Genomic DNA, 25,756 nt, shown 5'->3' on the forward strand with positions numbered 1-25,756 from the left:
CTTAACTTGAATACTCAAGAGTTATAGGATGTCTGATGAATTTAATGAACTGTAAGTGTCCAGACATTGCCTATATGTGAGTAAGTTAAGTAGATATACTTGTTGTCCAGAGCAAGAGCATTGGGATGCACTTAGTAGAGTATTACGGTACCTAAAATACTCTATTACCTTTTGTTTGGTTTATGAAAGGTATCTTGCTGTCCTTGAGGGACTTTGTGATGCAAACTGGATAGTTGACTCAGAGGAGTCTTAAGTCTACGAGTGGATATGTTTTCACTCTAGCAGGAAGGTTTGTTTTTGGAAGATTTCCAAACATATATTGCTCAATTCATTATGGAATCTGAGAGTATTGCGATAGATAAAGCACGAGAGGGGGTGAGTGCCTAAGATGCTTTTTAGAAGACATTCCTCTCTGGCATAGGCCTGTGCCAGCTATATCTATATACTTGTTAGCCAAGCTATAATAGCTAAAGCTAAAAATAACTAATCTCAATTGGCGTTATTTCCATTGATTGGATAAAGTCCAAGGAGAATATCGCGCAACCTTTGACGAAAGGTTCATCCAAAGAGATTGTTAGAAACACATCGAAGGGGATGGGGCTTAAGCTCATAAATTAAACTTGCCATGAAGGATACTCAACCTTGCTGACTGGAGATCCCAAGATCAAGGTTTCGAATGAGACAACTAATTTGTGGTGGGTAAAGGTAAACACTATCAGAGAATTTCATTCTTGTCCCTTCCCTATGGTGTAGACGTGATAGTGTGACTGCATGTGAAGGATGACTTTTAAGAAGTCTTAATGAGTTCTATAGTTTCAATTTAAGATTGAAGTGGGGTGTAGTAACACTCTTTATGGAAACTCACCTATCTGAATGAGGAAGTGGGCCGCTTCCTATGAGAATATGAGCTTTGATTCTCTAGAGCATTCTGAGAAACAGGATATGTCCAGGGCCAAATTGGACAAAACGGCACGAGCTTGGCAGCACCTTGGAGATATCATCCGTGGTTGTTATCGCGATTACATCAAATGCTAGCAGTTCAAGACATAGTTCACTGTCTCTAGCAAGTAATTCCGGTAATATCTCACTAAGCAAAGGTTCAAGACCTCATGGACACCTCTGCCTAAAATGGTATTTCCTGCGCTTTTTATGTGATTTTCGTTTTGATGGTTTTGGTATTACTGGAACTTAGGACCTAAGGTCACTAAGGGTTCACTAGTTCATGCTTTTTCACTTTGGTGAAAGGAACCTTTAGTCTCACTTGTGAGGAGCTAAAGATGAAAGCTCTCTATACTATATGATTTTTGCGATCCATAGTATGACCCTGGGGTCAACACACTTTGTGTTTGGGAGATGGCGTTGGAATGGCTAGTATGACTTTAACATGCACGATCTGTCTGTTGTTCACTCAGTTCGGTTCGTGAGATTGGGTTGTTGATTTACCAAGATCTATATGTGTTTTTGTGTTATATTGAGTTTTCATTCATGTGGGGATTGTTGGAAAACGATTAATAAAAATTTATTTTTAATGGTTTTAATAAAAATAACAATTTATTGTTTTCTTTTGTGAATGAAAAACTTATTAGTCCCACATTGTGGAGTTTCCACTTCTTAAATTGTTTTATTCCATTATATGAAGAAATTCACTACTTTTGTAAAATCTATGGGAAGGGGGTTGCTCTATATTTTAGAGGGACCCCTAAGGGAAAATATTTTATAGCGTTTCTTAAGAGTTCGCGATTTTCCTTAACGGTTTTTTTCGGAGTTGCCAAGCTCAAGTTGAGCATCTACTACATATGCTAGTAGTAGGTGTAGTAGGGTGTTTTATCCTAGAAATATCCGTCCTGTGAGGGCTATAGCATCACTCTTGAGTGTAGCCAGGCGCTAATGTCTTAAGGGCAACGTGTTGAACACGTGACTCACTCTGTTTTTCCAAAGTTTTGCCTTGTTGCTGTTGTGGAGATATGAGAAGCTCGTTCGTTTCGTCAATCGATCAATTCCATTATAAAGGAGCTAAGTATTATTAACTTTTGCTTATTTGTTTTTTTCTTTATTTTGATTATTGAACCCAACAAAACTACCCCCGTAAGTGCTAAGAATCAAGAGATGCCAACAACAAAAAAGTCACATGTATCGGAAGAGTTAATGATCAAAACATAAGTTTTACTGGAGACAATGGTGAGGATGCGAATAAAAAGGTACAATTGGAACCAGAGAATCTTAATGAAGGTACAATCAGTATCGTGAGCCAATTTCTTTTCCAGATTGTGTAATCCTGTGGCCAGGCATCTATGAAGCACAAATGACTGAGGGGATATTTCAATGTAAAAACTAAAAGAAATTATTAATCACCAAACAAGGTTAAGTACCGTAATAATACCCTAATCCGTGTCTAGCCCACTACTGACAATGAATTTCTTTTGTCCCTAGTTGTCCTCGCTGTAATTGACGTACACTTGTAGAAAATAAATAAATGTGTACACTCATTCAACTCAACCCAGGTTAATCCAACCAACAAATCATATTTACTCGATCCAGAATCGGTTGATGTTAGTGCAGCTGTGAACCGATTCTGGGTTGAGTTTTTCAAAAGGATGAAGTAAATCCAGAATCGGATTTTTTCAATACCTAGATAAATCGATTGTGGGAATCGGTGTTTATGTATGCCCACATAATCCAATTATGCCTTACTTTCGGAAACAAAATATTCATTATATATAGTTTAGGAAATTAGCGCATTACATATATAGGATCCAGTATGGGTATTCTAGAATTTGACACATCAAATGTTCGTCAATAAACCTCCGAGCACGTCGGTACAACGTCGTATATTCTCTTGGTGAATGAACTTAGTTTCCCCATTACGAATTCTCCATAGCCCATTGAAACGTTCCGGATGAAATTCAGTGAATTCTTAAATGTTAGTATGCGAACTTTTAACGATGACATAAGTATAAATATTATCGGATTGCTCACTTTTTCTCTAAGAGGAGCTTGTGGATGATGTTGGTACACCATATTTCTAACTTTAACATACTCTCGCATTGCACTTTTTATGTAGTTGAATCGGAATACCAAGTCTCTCCATTTGCGGTTATTGGGATTCCCGGAACGCCCATAAAAAAAACTCTTTAATTCTCTTCCAAAACATTGAATAGATTTCATTCGGACGTTCACGGAATGTATTAGAAAACGATTTAACGAGACACAAATCTTCATGCGGTTATCGCTCCATTTTCTAGGCTAAGTGTGTGATGTGGGAGTGGATCAAAGAGGTTGTCTTTATATAGATAAAGACTCAACGACTATTTTTTTCAAATTCAATTCGAACAATCGGAGTTTAGGTATGTCCACATAGTCCGATTTTGTCCTTGCAAAATCATAAAAATTGTGCCTTTCAATAATCGGATTTTAATATTGCACATGTAATATGATTCTTGGCGAAAAAATTTACAGAAGAACTGCCACTTTTCCTTGCAAGAACCGGATTACAGGTGATGCCAACATAGACCGACTATAAAAGTTGTCAAAATCTGCCTCTCTATAATCGGGTTTTAATATGTCACTTGTAATCCAATTCTTAGTAAAAAAAGAAACATAAACATTGTCACTTTTCCTCACAGGAATCGAATTATATGGGATGCCCACATAAACTGATTGTGAAACTCTGGATTTTTTTGTTTTGTCAGAATCAGACTTTAAAAGTATCCTTATAAATCGATTCTAGAAAACTTAAAAACCCAGTGATCACTATTTTAAGAATCGGTCTATGTGGTGCAACTTCAAAACCCGATTCTGAATTTGTCCCCTGGAGAATTGTCAGAATCGGATTTTATACAGGTAAATGTAAACCAATTGTGGAAGAAAAACTTCTAGAGTCATGCATTTTTTGCACACACATTGTAGTTTGTTATTTTGTCGCGTCTTGGACAAACACAAACAATTTTCAAAATAAACCAGAATCAGTCATTCATAAACTAGGAATATAACCAAACATAATTCGACAATAAGTTTAAGACATAAGTTTTGACACCATAATTATCCATAGTTAAAGACATAAGTTTGAAACCATCCATTCATAAACATCCCCACCACGACCACGTCCACGACCACGACCACCTCGTCCTCGTTTAGCAGTTGGGGCGCTGCTCGATGCACCTTCAGAATACTTTTTTGGGCGGCTTTCTTCCTCTTTATCTTTGGCTGCTGCTCCTCCACCTCTTTCCCAAATTTTCTACATCTTCGAGACTGTTCAATTCATCAATCAGCTTTTCATTGGCCTTAACATTTTTCTCTTCCTTGATTTCTAGTTGTGCTTGGGATATAAAGTGCCCGATTCGTCTTCTTTGTTTCCATTTTAAACAACAAACATTAAACAAATAATGCTAAGACAATTAAGAAAACTGTAATTGAGAAATAATCCGCACCAAGAATTCGGGAGCTGTATCTTTGTCCTCTATCCGGGGCCTCTCATCTACTCGTATCACTCGAGTATGCGAAATATTGAGGTACCACGGCATGTACCCCGGAATTGCCTCATCATCTGTTTTCAATCGACCATCCATAACATATCTGTTGAACCATCCGTCATTCCAATATTTACATGATGGTAAAGGGTCGTGAACAATATCAATATCATTATCAAATGACTTGGTTTTCTCGGATCTATTTTAAAATCCTTGCGCTCTTTTGAGATTTTTTGTATGTATCCACATTGTCTTGCAACTCTTGTCGGGTTATACATTACATATCCTCTTGGGCGAAAAAACGGCCCAAAATAATCAGTTTGCTCTTTGCACCCTACCATCTTTCCTTTTCCTTTGGCCAAACCCCCCTTGTAAGGGTCAAAGACAACATCTTTTGTCGTCAAGTTGTCCAACTGACGTCACAACTTCAAATAAACCGCATCTTGGTCCTTTTCCTTACTCTTGTAGATGTACATGTATCCATAAAAGTTACCATCCCATTCCTTATTCTCAAAATTCCTTGCAACAAATATTGGGATGTGCAAATATATCCACGCCTGTAGAAAAGACATATTACCTCCGGTTTGGTTCCTCTCAGCCCTGGAAGCCTTTCTCAACTCATTCAACGAGTATGCAAGGATGGAAGTGCCCCAAGAGTACTTGTGGATCTTGTGAAATGGTTGCAAAAGCTGAATAAACTTGGCGCTCAAACGGTCATCAGAAACGTCGAGAAAGATAACATATTCCAGGAGGTATAGGACATACGCATTGGCCGTAGTGGAGATACGTTCCTTGGTCACCTCTTTTCCATCGGCACGAAGTTTCTTTATTACATGGAAGAGCTTTCTCAACTTCGAGAGATGGAAAATCCTCTGCTTGTGTTTTCCTACTAGCATTTGTGACTTGGTCATCTCCTCATCCCATTGGAACACTTCCTTGGTGAACGCGTAAATGTTGTCCCACTCAAGCTCTTGCGCATACGCTTCATGCTTCACGGCTTTACCATCTATGCTTAGCCCCATAATGAACCTCGCATCATTTGGGGTTATCATCATTTCACCAAACGGAAGATGCAAAATATCTGTTTCCCCGTAATATCTCTCGTCAAATGCGGAACAAAGAGGTTTGTCGTAACTAAGATCCAAATTCTCGACCACAGGCAACAGCCCCGTAGATTCTAGTTGGACTACTTATTCAACTTCTTCAATGGTTGATTTCATTCCTTCCAGTGGCCAACTCTTCATCATACTCCTTGACGTTCCTGGCTTCATACGACGAATAATCAAAACACTACACGGATAATAAAGTTGGTACGACAGATGACCGCGGTCCAATTCTCTTTGTATCCCCATAACACCCATCCTTCATCACTGGGTAACCCTTTCACAGGATCATTAGGGCTGCGAGAAAATATCTTCTCCGGGTCGGGCATGTGGTTCCCTTTCTTCTTCTTTGGACTATCTTTTTTACCATCTGTCTTACCTTGTTCTTGAGTGTCTCCTCCTTAGACTTGTTGTTGAACTTCTCCTCCTTGGACTTGTTCTTCAACTTCTCTTATCTCTCTATCATCTTCATCCTCAATTTCTTCTCCATCATCCTCATCCTCACTTTCTTTTCCATCACCTTCCTTGCCACCGCTTTCTTTTCCATCACCTTCCTTGCCACCGCTTTCTTTTCCATCACCTTCCTTGCCACCACTTTTTTTCCATCACCTTCCTTGCCACCAGTTTCTTCTTCATCACCATCTTTGCCACCAGTTTCTTCTTCATCACCTTCCTTGCCACCACTTTCTTCTTCATTGATCTCCTCCTCGCCACTTTCTTCTTCAACAACTTCTATATCACCACCTCCTTCTTCAGTAGGTGTATCAGAATCAGATTTTTCTTGTGATGGTTGCTCCGCTTGAGGTGGTGGGTCATTTATGTGGATCTCTTTGGCTTTACTCCCCGAGCCCCTTCGGTGGGAAGCATTTAAATTTTGACCACCCTTTCGACGAGGTCTCAAACTCTGAGGAGAATCCAAATCATTTTTCTCTTGTATTTCTTCTCGGCATGAAGTTGTTGTTTTCCCTTGTTTGTCCTGTAAAATACAGAGATAACCTTCAAATAACAATGGAATTCAATGCATATTTTTGAATTCAAGATATACAATCGGTTTACTCGATATACATATGAAGACTGATTCCTAACATAACACATCTACAATCGGTTTATATAAGTGTTAATATAATCTGATTCTAACAGGAAAAAGTTACAGAAATATTGGACATTCTTTCTTACAAAAATCGGTTTACTTGATACTGTTATAAATCCCGATTGTAACATTACAATCAACCATCAGATTTTATATATGCAAATAAAATCTGACTATGGATAAGCAGTGGCTACACAATCGGGCTATGTGGACACATATGTAATCCGATTCTAACGAAGAAAAGTTACAGAAAAACAGTTATCCTTACGGTTACATAATCGGGCTATGTTGGTATTAACATTGACTGATTATGGTTCAAATTTTTCGAACCAGAAAACACATGCAGCACAATCAGGGTATATGGGCATGAACAACATCCGATTACTAACACAATCGGTTCAAATGTACACTAACATCGTTCGATTCTGGTAAACCCAGAAAATTTTGATTTCAAAATTTCCAATTTTTGAGCGATTGCATGTTACTAAAACCTACTTAGAGGATTGGGTTGATAGAAAAGTACTTGATTCAACACGTTTCCTCCTCTTGTGCGATCAAAGATGGCTCAACTTCCTCAACCGTTTTCTTGGTTTTGTTTCGAATTGGTTCAACAATTCCGGGATTATCCTCGCTAGGAAATTTCCTGTTAGTAGGATGCTTCACTTCTGTAGGTTTCGACGATATTTTATTCTTGAGCAGAAAGGCGTTTCTCAACTAAGGCAATATCCTCCTTTTGCTTTAAAATGAGACTCTCCTTCCAACAAAGAGCCTCGTCACATTCCTCACGGAGCAAAGCCATCTGCTTTACTAAATCTTCATTATGGGCAGACTCAAGGGAAAGTTGGGCCTCATTATGAACAGTTACGTTCATTATCCTATCAGACTTCTTTTGATACTACCAAACTTCGGAGGTTAACTTGGTCACTTGATCCCGTAGACGCCTAAGTTCACTAGAGCTGCCGGCTGGCAGACGAAGGTTGACTTAGGGCTATGAAACCAGAAAGTAAAAAAGAAGCTAAGGAGAAGGAGAAACGAACCTATGGCTTTAGAAGACTCAGTGGCTAAGGCAGTATCGACAGCTTTACGACCATCCTCAGCAACCTTGGCAGCGTTGTTAGCTCTCTCAAGAGACAATAAACAAGCCTCTAGAGATCTATGAGCCTTCCTCAGATCATCCTCCAACGAAGATATCTTAGCAGCAGAAGTGGCATCACTAGACGAAGGCTGCTGAGCAACAGCAAGGGCATATTCTTGGCGAGTACGCTCCAACAGAGCACTCAAATGAGTGCACTTATCCCTATAAACCTTGAATAATGTATAACCAACATCGATCTGCTTACAAAGCTGCAAACAAAGCAATATAAGGGCAGACGAAAGTTTAAATCAAGGAGAAAGAAAACGAGGTAAGAATCGCTTACTGAAAAAGCTGAAATACGAGGGAGGAAGTCGGCATAGGTATCCATGAAAGCCTCCATCTCTTGAATGCTACCCCTGCGGATCTCACCGAATCTCTGACTGGAGCGGAGGCAATCAGGGTCAAACAACAAGTCCTTGGCAGCACGGTATTGGGCAGACAACACGTCAAGCTGCGAAGCTATCTCAAAAGAACTGCCAAGATGATGGTGATCAACTCCTACAGAAAAGGGACCCTTGGAATCCCGCAGGATGGCCTCAAGATTAGCATCATCAGAACTACCTAAGCTCAAACTCTTCGGCAACCGACCCAGTCTAGATTCAGCAACTGCACCCTCGTTTGTTTGCACACGAGCAAGGGGCAAGCCAGCTTAGCCCTCACCACGACGAAGGGATGGCATGGTGGAAGAGCTAGGAATAGAGTGAGGAGCTTGAGAGCCGCCCAAATCCATGTCACCAGCAGAAGGAAGATTACCCAGTATGGTCCAATCTGGTGACGAAGGTGACGGTCCAAAAACTTTACTAGAGGGGGCAGTAGAAACAGACTGAGCATTCCCTAGCGAGGCAGGAGCAGCATTGAAGGAGAAGCTGGCTAGTGAAATCATAACCTTCTTCTTATGCTGAGAATCCGAGCTACCAGCCCTAGCCGAAGGGGCAACAACCTTAGCAAACGAACCGCTAGACTAAAGAGAGGTAGCAGGAGACGAAGGTAAGCTCTTGGAAGCTACAACAGCAGCTCCAGCAGCAACAGAAACAATGGGCAAAGCCTTGCTATGAGCAGAAAACGAAGGCATCTTCAAAAACAACGAAGGTGCAGGAGCTTGAACACTAACAGGTTCGAACAACCGAGAACCGACACCAATAAAAAGGTTCTCACCTTCAACAGAAGAAACTCGGACTGGGCTAGGGTTATCCTTGGAAAAATCCTCCTCAATATCATCTAAATAAGGGCTAAAACCAGTATCCTCGATGTCCTCCATATCTTCATCGACAGGTCCCTCAACAACGGCCTTAGGATCGTCATCCAAAGCATCAAGATCAATTACAGTCTTCGATTTACCCTTCCGCTGAGAAGACTACATAGAAACACACACATAAGCTAAGGATCAGGGGCAAGATGCTAAGGATTATACGAGCGAAAAGGTATGATCCTTACCTCCGCAGGCGTTTCAACCAAAGCCTTCCTCTTCCTAGTCCTTGTGGCCACATAATTACCAGTAGAGCCTGGAGCGGTCCCAACAGAAGAAGCGGGGGAAGACTGCAAAAGAAAACCATCAAAACGAAGATATTAAAGTTAATAAAGGCATCTCAGTAGATGAAGATATCTAAGAAAGACGAAGGCATTAAACAGCAAACGTACCTCATGAGAAGCAACAAGATTAAAAATCTAAGGCTGATATCCTTCATAGTTCTCAGGCAAAGAACGAGCTGAACGAGGAAATGAAGGATCCGCAGTGGTAAAACCATAAGCCCAAGGACCAACTACACGAAGAGGAGTACGAGCCTAACGATCATCATGATCTAGACGGATGCGGTCAGCCTTTGGCAAAGGCAGCCTAGCAGAATAAGGTATGGTAGTCAAACCAGTCTTATCAATCTCCTCCAGCAAGCGAAGACTGTTGCCTTCTCTAAGCTACCTAGCGATAACATGGATGCGATGAGGACCAACACTCCAAGGAAGAAGATTACTTTTCTGAATCGCATCAGCATATGTGGCATTGAAGTTGGCAAGGGTATAATCCTCCTGCTTAGACCTTCCTTCAGCAAAGGGGTCATAAGACTTCAAAGTGGTCTTTCCCTTGCTACGGGACCAGCTTTCACGGAGAGCACGCCAATAATTACCAGTATACTGGTAAACTCCTCGGATTTGGGTCTTATTCGGCGGGTCATCTCTAGTGGACAAGACGTCGTAATAGAAAGGATCCTTTCTACTATATAGAGGAAGAAGCATACCTGCGGCCATTTTGCCAACGCTAATCAAAAGATAGTTCTCATCATAAGAAAAATCTCTAATGAGAGACTCGGTGAGAACATCGGGACCATTGACGAAGAAAATCCCAAACTTGTGAAGACGAAAGGAATTAGCGATCTCAGGCAAAGATAGACGGGAATAACTATCCTTGTAGCGAAGCGTCATTCTTTGCAGTTCATAATGAGAAGGAGGAGGTGGAAGATACTCAATGGCAAACTCTTCAGCCTCAGGCTTCGTAGCCTCCTCAGCAGCCGTAGCCATATCAGCTCCCTCAGGCACCTCAGGATCCTCAGGAGGAGGAGACGGCGTAGCATCAGGATGATCCATTCGCAGAGGAGGATCATTCGACGAAGACACCTTCGACCCCTTCCGCGTAGGTTTATTTGGAAGCCTCATTATACCTAACACCATCAGGAAGAACTTCTCCATCAACAATGGCGGCTGAAAAATTACAGTGCATTCAAAAGCAAATTAGGGGCAGAAACCGGAAACTTTGGGCATGGGTTTTCTATAAACCAACCAAAAGGACCAGTTTGAACATGTCATGGTACCAAAAAAAAACCTTTAATCGCATGATCAAAGTCACAGGCGAGAAACTATCATATCGAAACCATTTATCAGAAATCAAAATGGAACAAAACCAAAGTCCCCATACGACATAAACAAGTGAAAGAAAGCAAGGATTTTCACATGCAAGCACAAGAAGCAAACATCAATGAATCTCCTAGTCCAACAGCGATGCAACGGAGGCAAACATGGAGGAAATCAATACCAAAGACGAGTAACACTTACTTGTACGATCAATGCAGTGGAGCCAAAGTATGCGGAGAATCGAAGGAAAAAGAAGAACAGTTAGCAGCAAAAGAAAATCTCAATGTAAGAGATAGAGAGCGACAGTTCGAAGAAGGAGAAGAAAGGGAGTTAATGAAATTCCCTTCTCTTTGTTCTCTTCTTATAGGCGGCTGGAAAATCCAAAAAGTTGGATATCCCGAAATTCAAGGGGAAGTTATTGCATGAAAAGACATGTAGGGACCACCTAATCGGTACGTGCAAAAATGGCGGCGTAACGGAAATTTTCTTCCACTTCTACTAAACAGTAAAATATGAAAGAAAAGGGGCAAACTGTGAATACCAATATTCTGTGGAGCACGTGTCACGATCTTAGTGGCCGCATACATATCTAATTATATAGCCTTCGCTAAACAGAGGAGCCTGAGTAACGAGGGATACCTCCGCAGATCTACTTTATCTCATCCCAAGAAAGTGGACGTGAACGACCAAGATAAAGAAAGAAAAAGTCTAGTCTACATAGGGTCAGCTGGCAAGATGACAGAGGTAGATGACGCATCCAATCAGCATTAAATACTCTAATATCTTATCTACACGCATGAATCAAGGCACGTGGAGAGAGAAGGCGTGAAAGAACCTAATTGGCGGAAGCTGGCGGTGAACGAAGGTAGAACCTGTACTAAGGTTGGGTAGTTCCCGAAGGAACGTGGGCCAGCTGAGGTGGCAAGATACGACTGGAGAAGTGTGCGATGGAAGAAGGTACCACTGGTACGAAAGGTATATCAGCGGACGATGGACCCAGAGGCAACAAAGATATACCAGAAGCAGAAGGGGCTATAAATACCGAATCTCACCAACAAACTAGGGGCATTCAATTTCAAGGAGAGAAGATCTAGTCTTAAGCTTATACCTCTTTAATGTTTAGATCTTAAGTAGTTACTCTTACTTAAGTTTATACCTCTTTAATATTACTTAAGGAAGCATTTAAGATCTTTGCAACCACCAAAAACTTAATAAAATACAATCACTCATTACCCCGTGGACGTATACAAATGTCGAACCACGTTATATCTTGTGGCTCATGATAACTTAGAAGCTTTTACTTATATATCTATGTTCTTCGTTATTATTATGATCTTAGATATCTTTTATTACTTGTCATCATCAGTTCAACAGAGGTATCAATACTTCATAGTATCAGATCCTTTGAGTTGTATACATTACGTAGACTACGGGAAAACGAGTAGTCACACTATCAGTTCTTGGTGTTTTCTGGATACTTGTGTTGATAACTTGTGTTCCTGTTGTCGAAATAGGTTGAAAACCTATTTATACAAGTCTTTGAGCGCCCCATGATCTCGTAGGAAGTGGAGAAGATTAAGTAGTGAAGTAGTGGGGTTGTGTAAGAGGTGGTGATCATCACGTGGTTACACCTTCACCCACTACTCTCATCGTTGTTAATTGTTCGTCCTTTCCTGACACGTTCTCGTAACGGGCGCATTGCATGCCGCATGTTGTAAACCGCCAGACCAATACCCCAGTAAGTATCCCCCAGTTTGTGACATGTTTGATGTCTCGAGTAAGTGGATAAAGTCGTGGGACTTGCCGCAAAGAATAGCACATGGTGCTATTAGGTTAAACAACTAAATTGTTTACGAGGCCGATATAAACTATCTTATGTATTCGATGCACGTACATCATCACCTTTAAACAGCTTAAAATAATTGATGTGCATGAAGCATCATTGTTTTAGAGATTCATTGAATAAGTCGCGGATTGGGCGTCTTAAAAGAGGCAGCATGGACGACCACTTTTGGGTGATCGTTTGGTAGCTCTAGGGAAAAGTTACTGCTTGGTCGATCACTCCCTGTAGGAGAGTGGCAGATGGTAGCCATTCTAAAATCCTACCGGTTGATCTAAATTAGATACGGATCGTTCAAATCGGCTGGCCAAGTTGAGTGGTCGAGACGATTTGCGGCAGTTAATGACTGCTGTTGAAGTAGCGCGAAGGGCCATCTTTGGGCGATCGTCCGGGATCGCACGGGCGAGCCGTTGCTTGGTCGATCGCTCCTTGCAGGAGGGTGGTGGCCGGTGATCATTGAGGTACCTCATTGATCGCATAATATTTGATCCAAGACGTCCGACCAAGCTAGCGAAGTTGGACGAACGAGATAGCTTTTTGCGGCAGATGTTTGCCGCCGTTGTTTTAGGGTTTGAAAACCGTGCGGCCAACCCTAGTTTGGTTAATCGAACCAAAGCGCTGAGCACTAATTTGAACAGGTCGATCAATTATGTGTGAATATGAGCCGCCAGTGAGTATGCTGACATGTCCTGGGCCATCTTAAATTAGATCTAAGCCATTCGATTCGGCTGGCGAACATGGGCGGTCATGATCGATTTGCGACAGTAACATGTCGCCGCAAACACCAATTAGGGTTTAGAGACGACCACATTCACCCTAGTTCGATCAAGCAGTTTGATGCGTCATTGACTTCCCTTTAGCAAGTTGATCGAGTGGGAATAAAATTGGGCCGGTGGTGAACACCTCCTTGATCGTCTGGAATGCGATCTAAGCCGTCCAACTAGGATGGCTAAGTTGGACGGATGTGATGATTTGCGACAATAATATACTGCCGCAACCCAAAATTTAGGGTTTTAAAATAACGTGTTTTGCCTAGTTGGGGCAAACGTTTAAACGCCCTACAGACTTGTCGCGGGCAGGTCGATCGACCAAGGGAGATGTTGGGCCGCCAATGGACATTCTGGCGCCTCTTTGATCATTCTAAGGAAGATCTTAGCCGTCCAACTAGGCTGGATAACGGTCATGATGTTTTTTGAGACCGTATTTGTCGGTCTTAGCTCGTTTTAGCTTATTTTCAAGTAGCGTGAACATCCATGTTTGGGTTAACGTTCGATGCACTTGTGAATGAACTAAATAGGACTCGACCGACTAGGGCACTAGTGTGCCCTCCGGTGGTCACTACGGTGATTGCCTAGTTCGCTAGGACTAGTCTAGGCTTGTTGAATCGCGCGGCCAAATCGTGTGGCCGTGATTATTTTTGAGACTGATATGGATAGTCTAGATTTTTCTTAAGGAATTTTAACATGTTCGATCGAGCTATCTTTTAATCAAAAGTGCGTCGACACGAAAATCTCTTTGTCATAGAACGATGCAGCCTGTGTGAGTATTTTCATGCATATATCAATACTGACACTTCGGGAGATTCATGCTACTCTGCTGCAAGTGAACATCAATCGTCATGTCATGCCAATATTGAGAGTTCGACTGAGAACATATCATAGGAAAATAGCGCGCAATGCATTAGTGAACAATGCTGGCGGAAAATCAAATTCACATAATATTTGGGATTGTTGCTACACGCACCATTCTGAGTGAATTTCATATATATATTGAATTGCTAAGTGAGCGAAGAGGTTTTTTGCACTCATCACTTTTAAATGGCTTTATCCCCTTGCAGGGCGACAACACATTAAATACAGGATTTTACAATTTTATCCCTGGACAGAAAACCACCATCAACAGGTTCTATATTGATTGATTGCAAATCTAAACTCTGCTACTTCGGTAGTTGTTGGATAGATTGATCTAACCAGGCAAAGGAGTTTATTAGTTTAAACGAAAAAGCCTTTGCATATGACTTGAGATATCTTACTGGAAAGAATCAATAGAGTTGTTACCAAACAGATTTGTTGTTCCTTTACTATTTGGATTACGATCCAAAGGAATTGTTCCAGTGCGTGCGCTTATTGAATGTTGGAAGCGCAGGGATACTGAAGAAACTAAGTGAACTAGGTTTAGTTGCTTGGTCTCAACTATACGAAGTTGTTTTAGATTTTGTATAGCGGCTTAATTCCGAGAGTATTCAATTCTGGACTTGGTCCCGGAGTTTTTCTGTATTTGCGGTTTCCTCGTTAACAAAATCTTGCCGTGTCTTTTACTTTTCTATTTATGCAATTATAGTTGTTTATTATAATTAAAAGTAACCTAGCTACAAGCTGAGCACCAACACCCTTTGGGATTGCAACACCAGCTCTATAAAACTACCTGCACCGCTACTAGCATCATTAGGTTACCAACCCGCTCATTGTATACTGAATAATTTTCTATAAATTTAGAATTTTAAATTAAAAAATAAATAAAAGTAAAATACACAAACGTTAACTCCGCATTACTTGATAGTGATCCTGTTATCAACTAATTGAGAAAATGAAATCCTCTTGTTTTTGCTGATAAAGAATGGGAGACCAAGATATCTTTCTCTAATATTTATTTTTCTAAACTTTATGAATACCTACAAGATCATCACAAATAGATAAGTGGAGTAAAACATTGGATTTGTTGCAGTTGATCATTTGACCCGAGCATGCATTGAAGTCAGCTATCACTTCTAGTAATTTCTTTGTTTGAGTGAGGTTTTCCTTGCAGAACAACTACACAATCATCTGCAAACAAGAGATGATTAATTTTTGAAGCAACTTTAGAAGACTTCACTCTCGTGAGTTGTTTTGTTGCTTCACAATGAGCTAGTTTCGTAGAGAAAGCCTCCATGGCAAGAATAAAAAGAAAAGGAGATAGTGGATCACCTTGTTTTAACCCTGTAGTAGGATGAAAGGATTTACAATGTGACCCATTGAGCATAACTTTAATCTGAGTTGTACTAATACATTGATGTACTAGTTGACACCATTTCTCACAAAACTTTTAAACCTTTTAAGGATATCAATCAAAAAATAAAAAAAATCACTTTAATCCAGGGACGGGCCTAGTAAGGGGCTAACCCGGGCTATAGTATGCTTTTGGCCCAAAAAATTTTTACATAGAAAAATTTGTAAGTATTGTGCTCAACCACTTCTTTACTAGTGAATGCAGTGTTAGCCCAACTAACTTTGAGCCCATTATCTAGGTTAAAGCAAAAAAGATTTCTTCTATTCTATTTATTTTTCCAATCTTCTTCCGTAAACCATAATTTTTTTCTCCAATAACTATTAATTTTGTGCATTTTAGTCGTATAAGTGTATATATATAGTATTTTGTAGCCGATTCCTAGTTAACCACCAATCATGCATATTGTTCAAAAAATTTGCACCTTCGGCCGCATCAACAGTTAGTAATAATCCAGCCCTACCCTAAAATAACTCCCGAGTCCGTCCCTGCTTTAATCTATCGAAAACCTTTGATATATCCATTCTCTAAGCAAGAATTCCCCCTTTCCCTTCTTTTCTCTTCATATTATACTGACAATTTATTGACCTAAAGTAATATTTTGAGAAATCACTCTTCCTGGTACATAAGTATAGCTTGCACTAGGAAAATTATCTTTTTATGTGCTTCTTCATTCTTTGTGCACTAAGCTTTGATATCAACTTGTAAGATGTACTTATTACATAAGGTTATTGGTATGAAGTCTTCTGGCTTTTGAGGTGTTTTATTCTTGGGTGAGAGCCAACCTTTCCTTATATATCATATATGCAGAATTGCAGAATTTTGTGTGTTAAATTCATGTCTCTAAAATGAATTATAAGGTATGTATACTGTTTCGGATTACGCATGGTTATCCTAATATCGGGCCGAAAGAATATATACACGTCCCGAGCTTTCCCCTATGCCGAATTGCTAACCAGGGTGTTGTGCAGCCATAACGAATTCACAGTTATCCAAGTATCAGGCCGAATTTCCATTTTATCAAAAAGAATATATATACGTCCGCCGAATTGCTAACTAGTGTCTTGTGCAGCGATAAAAATGTATGATGATTCCAATCCTTTGGACCTGGAATTCACACTCGGAAGGGAACTTAGGAGATCTGTGGCCAAAGCAAAGGAAAACTTAAATAACTACACTTAGATGACAAGACTTGTGTTAAACTAAAATTGAACAGTCTATTAGTTTTCTTCTCACTTGCCCTGTAAGGTTTTTTATACAAGTTCATATTAGCGAACAGATGGAAAGAACACCTCTTGGATTGTTAACATGTAGCTTCGAGGTGCAAGGTTTTCCGCAATGTCCTAGGTTCTGAATATTTGGAGTGTGTAGCTGCGCTGGAAGCTTTGGAATGGGCTATTTCTCTTGGTTTTAAGAAGATTGTGCTGGAGACGAACTATCAGACTCTAGTTTCAACTATTAATGGCAAGGAATTGCTTATACCGTGGGAGCTAAGAGGCATTGCTGAAGACATGAGTTCCTTGTTTCTTTTGAAGTTTGGAGTTGTGCGTACACAAAGATTAAGTGTGACTAGCTCCCATTGCTGGACGGAGAAAACTATTACTTCAAAGAGAAGAATTTACCAAAGTGTCTGGTGTTTGGCTAAACCAATGTGCTGATTTTTTGGAGTCTTTCACTATATCAGACATTAAGCTATCTTAATACAATCTCTTTGCATCAAAAAAAAGATTGTTAACATGGAGCCACACTGGAGTCTACGCAAAAGCTGACAACCAGTGAAACAAATCCTATCAATTTACGGCTCTCTGCATAATATAAATTTGAGCTTTGCCTTCTTTGTAGGAAAATTGCAACTCACAAGATGGTAAAATCGTCCAATGAGGTAAAGTTTGAAACCGGAACCAATGCATCATAATCATTTCAATTTAACCACTATCATCATAATCATGAATAATCAAAACTCTGCCCATAATCTAGGCAAAATAATTAACCATTATCATCGACTTGATTCCCCGACAACTACATTTAACTCTTCATATACAATTAGACTGGAGAACATATATTATATACAGGTTGTTGGATGGAGCAAAAATAGGTATTTCTTATTTTTAAGAAGCAATACCATCATGATGCTGAGAAGTTAATCCCGGGCTGCTTTGCTGTTCAAACATATTAGGTTGGTTGTAAGGAGGCGTCTAGCTTCCAATGGAAGGCAACTTGGCTCAGCCACTACTCCATACACATAAATCCAAATCAAAGATACCAAATTCTGAATTACTTTTAGTCACCTACCTCTACATGAACCAAACCAAAATGGTGATTCGGACTTCATCAAAATTTTACTGAAAGTTTCCGTTCCGATCAGAGTATATTAGGTGGTGGTAGGGCTGCACAACGGGTAGGGTGGGTAGGATATGGCCTATTTCGCCATCCTATCCGCTGACTGGCGGGTAAGAAATTTTTTACCCGCCACCCTACCCGCCACTAAACGGATAAGGTCCTACCCGACCCATTAATTGGCGGGTCAGATAGGATAGGGTGGCGGGTTTAACCGTTTTTTTTTTAGTTTTCTATATTCTGGATTTTTTGGTTACTACCTTGACCGTGTATACAAAAAATGCTTCCCAAAAAACAAAAATGAAATCTTGCAACAACACAGCAAATAAGAGCCATCCTATCTAAATATGTACCCAATGGTACTGCCAATCTAACTAGGGAAAAATGAACAAACAAAAGCATCCTGCCTTCACAATGGTTACACTTCCCCCATTTAATACCATCTTCATCAAAACTCGTCGTAAAATGCCCCCATACCCAAGATGTCCTCTTCCGCTTCTTACTTTCTCTGACCTCAAGTTGAGAAGATGGTGGAGGTGGCGGAGATGCAATAGTACTGGCCCTTCGTTGCACAAATTGAGATGCAGCTTGAGAGGGAATATGAGGTCTCGTTGACATCTCTTCTGTAATCTCAACCATGTTTGCTCACACTAAGCCTGCACAGACTAAAACCAACAACATTAAATTTCATAACTTTAATATGCAGTACAAGAAATTGCAAAAAAAAACAACCAGGAATATAAATGCTAATTACAGAGCAAGGTGTAATTAAGGTGCATAAAACTAGTACTGTGAGGATTGATTTCCCAGTTAGTATGTGGTCTTAATCCCATTAGCACACACCAAGTTTGTTACTCTTGACGTTTAATATCTGATAACAGCTTTAAAAAGAGTTAAATTTACAAACTGCTTCTGCACTGTGAGACCTATATCCTAAATGAACTAGTGTCGTTGCAGTTACCTCCTTCACATGCACAATATCACCAAAAGGATTGTGTACAGACAATTACTTACTCCAGCTTATATCAGAATACATTTACAGCTCTATGAATGATCCTATCTTGTAGATCTGAAGTTTCCTAATTTCTACAAAATTAACACATTCCAGAAAATCAACCTTTAAGTCTCCGTGGTAAATTAATTTACACACATACAGATGTGTTTTTGCTGGTTCCGGACACCACTGCTGGCACCGTGTCGAGAACCTATATATCTAAATTCAACGCTTAGACCTTGTGTTCCCATCATAACGCTTAGACTCCATGCATCTAATCATGGTACAGGGGACTTCATGGATAAATTACAACTTTTTCAAAGAGCTCCCCTCCGATGACTGACTCCAAAACGATAAAAATCTTTGTCTTGCTTCCCATCACCTAAACCAAGAGAATATATCATTTACAAAGATGATAAAAAATAAAAATAAAAATAAAATAGAGACAACCTTGCAGCATAGTTTTGGTCATAAAGAAGAAGTATAAACAGGTTGAGTCAAGATTCAGTATGTCCCAAGTTTTGCCCTATGGCACAATTGGGTCGAATCAGGATCCAAGCATGTTGAACATTTATAAAAATTGCCAATTTAAAGTGCAAAAAGAAGATACCTTGTACAACTGAACGACGTATCGGTGCTTACATCAGAATACATTTACAACTCTATGAATGATCCTATCTTGTAGAGAGACTCACCCTGGGTTCAAAAGAGAACCCCCAACGTTTGTTTGCAGGACCCGCTGAACTGACAACACACCCGTAATCCTAATTAAAAAGCATTCAGGAATATAAATGTTAATTACAAAGCAAGGTATAAATTCTAGTGTCGCACATCAGTTCACCAAGGTCGACAATGGTTAGTATAAGAACAACCACATGGAAGAGTAAATGAATCCTTCTAAGCTTCCCGCCCCAGTTAAAATAACTGATATTTTGGATCTATTATAGCCACATAAACCATTACATTGATGAACAAAATCCTTAATCAACAGAATGTGCTTTTCCAAGCCTTTCTAGATGTATGCACATTTTCATCCATCGACCACTAAACCAAAACAGCCTTATCCAAAGCAAAAGTCCGGACAATACTAGGCAGAAACATATAACACTTGCATTTTATCCATTAAAGGTTTTACAGCCAAGATTTGACAACCAGCGAGAGACACTGAACACAATTAGCTTAAGTAATTTTAACTATACAATAACTCAACTCAACATCACAGATTTTGGGAATGGAATTGAAAAAAATCAAAAACTTGAACCGAAACCTAACATACTCATGGCTACTGCTTATCAAATCTCAAGATGGGCATGCACAAAATCACATAAATCAGTCATACCCTAATGAAAAAACAGTACTAGAAGAACAACGGAGGCAACACTAGGTCATTTCAAGAAAACAAAGAAACCCATAACTCATGTAAAAATAAGGAACCCTAATTTAATTTCCCTAAAACAAATTAAGAAAACATGCAATCATGGTCATTACGACCTACCCAAGTTATAAATTGAAAAAATGAAATCAATCTACATCACCTTGATCAAATAACTAACCAATTGAATTAAGGGCAGAAGAAATTTGTAAAAACAAAACCACCAAGGGAGATCCTTACCTCTCGCACCCAAAATTGACAAACCCCAAAGATAAAGTTTAGCTGTAAGCCTGAAACTCTTGTGTTTGGAGGTAAAAAATATACTAGATGGAAATGGTTATTTAGATTTTTACTGATACATACGTTTTGATTTCGGTTAGGACGATGAATGGATTGTGACAGTGAGTTTCGATCTTCGATATGAGAGTGAGTTCCTCTTCGATTTCTAACTTTGATTTCTAATTATTGAGAAACAAACTGGATTTTCAATCTAGGGTTCTGGGAGTTTCTGTGTAGAGAGGAGAAGTATGAAGAGATGAAACGAAAATGAATTTAGTTTTTAGGTTGAGTTGATTAATAAAAAACCAACGGCAAAGATGATCAATAATAGAAAGATCAACGGCTACTAACGGCTGTTAGATAAATAGGCGGGTAGGCGGGTAGGGTAGGATAATTTCGAACTTTACCCGTCACCCTACCCGCCAAATAGTGGGTAGGGTAGGATACGGTTAAAACACTGGCGGGTAGGGTAGGATTGGCGGATATGGGTAGGGTATGTGCACCCCTAGGTGGTGGTGGTGATTCGGTAGTCCTGTGCCGAAATAATTTTGCCAGCGCTCTGCGTTCACAGTCCTGCGTGTATCAATCAAGTAAAATGAGGTCAGTTTCTATCACTCACAGAATAACTCAATTATAAACTCTCTTTTTCTGTTTAACAAAAATGGTGAGGTATTTCTTTCTCCATGTCTCTCCTGAATATTTTCTATAAAACCAAGTTAGGTAATGTCTTTTTTAAAAATCTTTCCCAAGGGAAGTGGCACAATACATGGACTGGTAAACACTGCAAAAGAAACATACAATGCTAGCTACATTTGGAACACAGGAGCCTTGGATCAGTAAACATGTCTAGTTTCCTTGCAAGATTCACTGAGACAGAAACTGACCCACTAATTATAAGAACTAGATTCCCAAATTACACCAGAACGCTGGTGCATGCAGTTTCTTTCCAAAAGATAGTAAAAAAAGATGAGCTGGTGTTTACCCATGACCAATGAAGTACCTTAAACATGTTCAGAAAAAATGGTTTATCAGGATTCTTCCTCCTCAATTTCAAGAAAGTGTATGCGAAGCTAAGTTGATCTCGTGAGGTGAAGCGGTCGACTTCATTGAACCAAAGGCACGAAAATAAATTTGACATTGGTGTGTGGGCACGCACAATGAATGAACCTTCAGGTACATCTGCAGAATATGAAATAACATGAATTAACTAGGGAGTAAAAATTTAGGGGCAAGGGAGATATTTCAGGAACTTAAAATGCAATATGTTACGTACAACTTGGAAGAAGAGTATTTGAGTTAGATGGATCAAATTTAGTGAGCCCGTCTGACTGGTAAAAATTGAACTGTTCATCAATAGCAGAGTGATTGTACTTGTTTAAACGTTTGTTTTGGAGTACTTCCTCCCACACACAATGACGATCATAGTGGTTCGAAATAGCATATTCAGATCCGTTCCGAAACAAAAAGTACTCAAGAATCAGCATGGGATCTGTATGGAGTCTCATTTTGCTATCGAGCCAAATAGAGAACCTGAAGACAGCAACTATCTAATAAGCATAAAAAGCATTTGAGAAATGAAGTCTACTGAGAGCATAAGCAGCAAGACAATGAAAACAGACATGAACCCAGCGCACGATCATGGAGGTGTGTTACCTAGCTGATGGAAAGAGACGGTGAGATAAAAATTTCGGCACCTTTCCTGTTCTCCGCATGTCAACATATGGCAAGTTTCTCACAATAACGATTTTCCATAAGCCAATGTATCCCCTATCATCTCGCACATGCCCCTCGGAAGATAGTTTCAATATTGTTTGTTCATCCAAAAACATGACAAAACAAACATTCTTCTTCGAATATTCACTAATCTGCAACATACATAATGAAGGGCATTAACAGCAATACCATGTCTGTGCATGAGTACATACTAAGTGTTTACCAAAAGAAAGTAATTTATGCCACAAGGGATAAGCAAATAAAACTTAGCCATCCACCAGTAGCGAAGGTTGTTATTAAAAACAATTTAAATTTATCAATGCTAGAAGCAGAATCGAATGTTTTGCGAGATAAATAAATATAACTCTAGTAAGAGCCATCAAATGGAGATCCACACGAGGTGGAAACAACAATGATTTGAGAAAGCTCGCAATAAGCGGGAGACTGGCCTTTTTAGAAAAGTCAGACATCTTTTCTACCAAGCTAACCAACACACTGAGCACAAACTACATGGGTTACTGAAAAACAGTATATAGCATGAAGCATTAAAGGCAGCCTAGAATGACATACGAGGAGCTTAGAAAAGGAAGGTTCGTGTTTAACACAGCACATAAAACATAAAACACATCCATCTAATTTTAATTGCTGAAAGAAATAATAATTGAAAAAAGTAGCCCAAAGTTGGGGAAGAAGCCTCCAATACATAGTTATATAATTATAAGAAAAAACAAACATGACACCTAAATGTCATGCAATCATCATTTCTTCTTCTTTCGCGTGTATTGTAAAGTTATTACTAGCATCAGTATATATATCAAAATGTCTTGAAGAAATATGCTCAACTAGAATGAGAAAAGAAATCTCAGATATAAAAAGTCACAGGAGAACAAAGAAAAATAACAGATTTGTAGAACTTTATTCCTTTTACTAATAACTACAAATAATGAATCAATGATAAATACTTTGATCAAACCTAAAAAGCTCGTAATAGAAATGAACTTTAAACGACCACAAACTTATATTTATTTAGTTAATCTGATAACTATCATCCAATTACCTTCCTGCTTGTAGGTCTCCTCAAAAAGTCAGAGCTTCCAAAAATGCAAGACGATACAACAATGTGGCAAGTATTCATGTATTCCTTGTCTTCCCAGTCCAAATCGTACCCCGTGCTCGGGGATCCTTCAGGTCCCTTGACAAAACCACAATGCATTGTTTGATTCCTAGCGTAGAAAGTTTTTTCTCTTTCTTCGAGGGTCTGGTGCCCCCCAAATCTGGGTTCAAATGCATCAATCCCATCAAAATTCTCCTCCCTATCAACATAGTCAAGTGAAAATTGTTCGAAATTCACAGGCTCCAGGGGCTCGATGACATTATCAACTGAATCCAGAAACTTAACCTCACAAGGAAAATCTGAAAGGTTTTCATGCATGAAAAGGAAACAGTATGAGTATGAATATCAACCATAATATGTTACAAGATAGAGAAACCAACAATCGAGGGCTTGTTACATCCAATAATAATGTAAGACCAAAGATAAACAGGCAAGTGCATCATCAGTTAACAAACCCAATCAAAAATTCAAAGCAACGATGTGGGTATCAAGGTACACGTAACATTTACTTTTAACTGTAGTATACAACCAAGCTTTCAAAGCTAGCTTGCACTATTGCAGTGGTAAATATTCGACTGGATTTTCTTAAGATGTGATAATTCAGCAGCATATAAAAAGAGATGCAATTTAAGGACCTAATGCAGAATACTACTAAAGAATACATGACAAGTTTCCTTCATTCACCACTGCCAGTACCGTTTTGGCAACAGAAAGGGTTGCGAATTCAATAATATTATGATCTTCCTAGTCCAAGTCAGAGTTGTAATCTACATTCATACAAGCAATTACATTGTTGAGTTGCTTACGCTGCTTGCGATGCTTAGGTTTCGTAAATTCAAAACCCTCAAATCCAGAACCCTCTTGGCTTCTATCCCTCGTGGTGGCCGAATTGCTATTTCTTTTACCTACTACATTCCAAATGAAATATGAGCAAACATGATTACAACAAGGAATCAAGAATGAACAAAATAGGAAGTGTAAGAGTCTCACCATGAAGTGGTAACTTGACATCAAAAACTGATAAGTAAATCAAAGACACCACTGCTAGTACGAACATCCAAAATGTAAGTCTACGCTTTGATAATCGAGCAAATCTCTTCCCTCTGCGGATCCTTGAAGCATAATCACTTCGATCAAAATGCCGGATTATGGAACCAGTAATTTCTCTTCGTTCCGGTAATAATTCTGTACCGTGTCTGTATAATGCCATTCTAACATTTCTTCCAAAGCTAGATATCATGTACAACAAAAAGCTACTTCTGTGTGCTTGTTTTTCTGGATCCAATAGGAATTGAGGAATTCTGAAAACTAGTTTTGGATCTGAAAAAGAACGGAAAGAGACACACCGGAGGTGTAAATTCAATTTATAATTACTTTGTTTTTTCGTTTCTCTGCTTTGTCGGTCTCTCTCTGTCGGTGTAACATACAACTTTTAAGGTTTCCAACGTGGGATGATCCTCAACTTTTAGGATTTTATTTTTTAGTGTTTTCATTCAACAAATTCAACTCTGATTTTGTTCTTAACAGAAAATAAAATAAAATCCGTTTTCGATGGAAAAATGGGAAAGAAGCAGGTCAGTCGGATCCGGTTTGGATTAATCGTAACCGATCCAGGAGCTTAGTCCTAGTTTTATTTTATTTATTTTTGAAGAAATTTTTTTATGGATTAATAACCCATGATGATTCCCTTTTATTATCCATATAATTTATGCATGTTTTATCACTTTGTTATTGATATAAACAATAACGAATTTTAAGAAACTTTTTGCTCTTTTTGAATTCCATGACTTAATGTCATAAAACTTTGAAACAAAGTGTTTCGTAAATTAAAAGTTGTTTGAAGTAGACAAAATCCACCAAACCTCACAAATATAGAAAACTTACACTCAGCTAGTTGGGAAACCTGGATTACTAGCCACCTTTGAAGAACAATCCAAACAGTTAAAGAAGAGTTTAGATATCTATCTCGAGGAATCACAAAGTCTGAGACGAATAGAATTTTGTGATTTCTATCTATCTCGATCCTGATCCAAGATTATGAAAACCTCAAATATCAATAAGTACAAGATCAAATACAAGAACTATCATGTAAAAGATAGTCTGACCGGCTTCACGAATCCGTAAGTGAAGTTTTAAAAGTCGTAACCTAATTATGTTTCTCAAAGGAAACCTAGGTTATAGAGGATGACTCTAGCTTAACAGCTAAAACACAAGAGTGTAAGGGATTGAGAAATCCAGTTGCAAGAGTCTTTTTATTTATAGATTTTCAAGGCTCTAGGTAGCTTTACATTCAAGTTAAGATAGTTTGAGATTCAAGCAAACACTTTCTCGGTTCATATGAAATTCTTATTAGATGTCCGCTTTGAAATTACTTAGAAGAATATGAGATATGGTCTAGGATTCTAGAACCGTGCATAATGATGGTTCATA

The 25,756-nt window shown here is 39.2% G+C and overlaps 1 protein-coding gene across 10 annotated transcripts; it reads right to left on the reverse strand.

The window, feature by feature from the left end:
• Positions 1-18,102: 18,102 nt before the first annotated feature.
• LOC113298007 lies at positions 18,103-24,789 on the reverse strand. Of its 10 annotated transcripts, none has more exons than XM_026546637.1 (10): positions 24,317-24,789; positions 24,133-24,234; positions 23,270-23,625; positions 22,153-22,364; positions 21,773-22,029; positions 21,500-21,678; positions 20,461-21,072; positions 19,459-19,612; positions 19,009-19,230; positions 18,103-18,510 (listed from the first exon to the last, which is right to left on the reverse strand). In XM_026546637.1, the coding sequence occupies exons 1-7, from the start codon at positions 24,564-24,566 to the stop codon at positions 20,836-20,838; spliced, it is 1,593 nt and encodes a 530-aa protein (XP_026402422.1). In that variant the 5' UTR covers positions 24,567-24,789; the 3' UTR covers positions 18,103-18,510; positions 19,009-19,230; positions 19,459-19,612; positions 20,461-20,835. The 10 variants fall into 10 exon arrangements, with proteins under 10 accessions (XP_026402422.1, XP_026402421.1, XP_026402420.1 ...); XM_026546636.1 differs by having other exon boundaries at positions 18,103-18,519; XM_026546635.1 differs by having other exon boundaries at positions 18,972-19,230.
• Between the last annotated feature and the right edge of the window lie 967 nt (positions 24,790-25,756).

The sequence above is a fragment of the Papaver somniferum genome, chromosome 7, assembly GCF_003573695.1.
Source record: "Papaver somniferum cultivar HN1 chromosome 7, ASM357369v1, whole genome shotgun sequence".
NCBI classification, from domain to species: domain Eukaryota; kingdom Viridiplantae; phylum Streptophyta; class Magnoliopsida; order Ranunculales; family Papaveraceae; genus Papaver; species Papaver somniferum.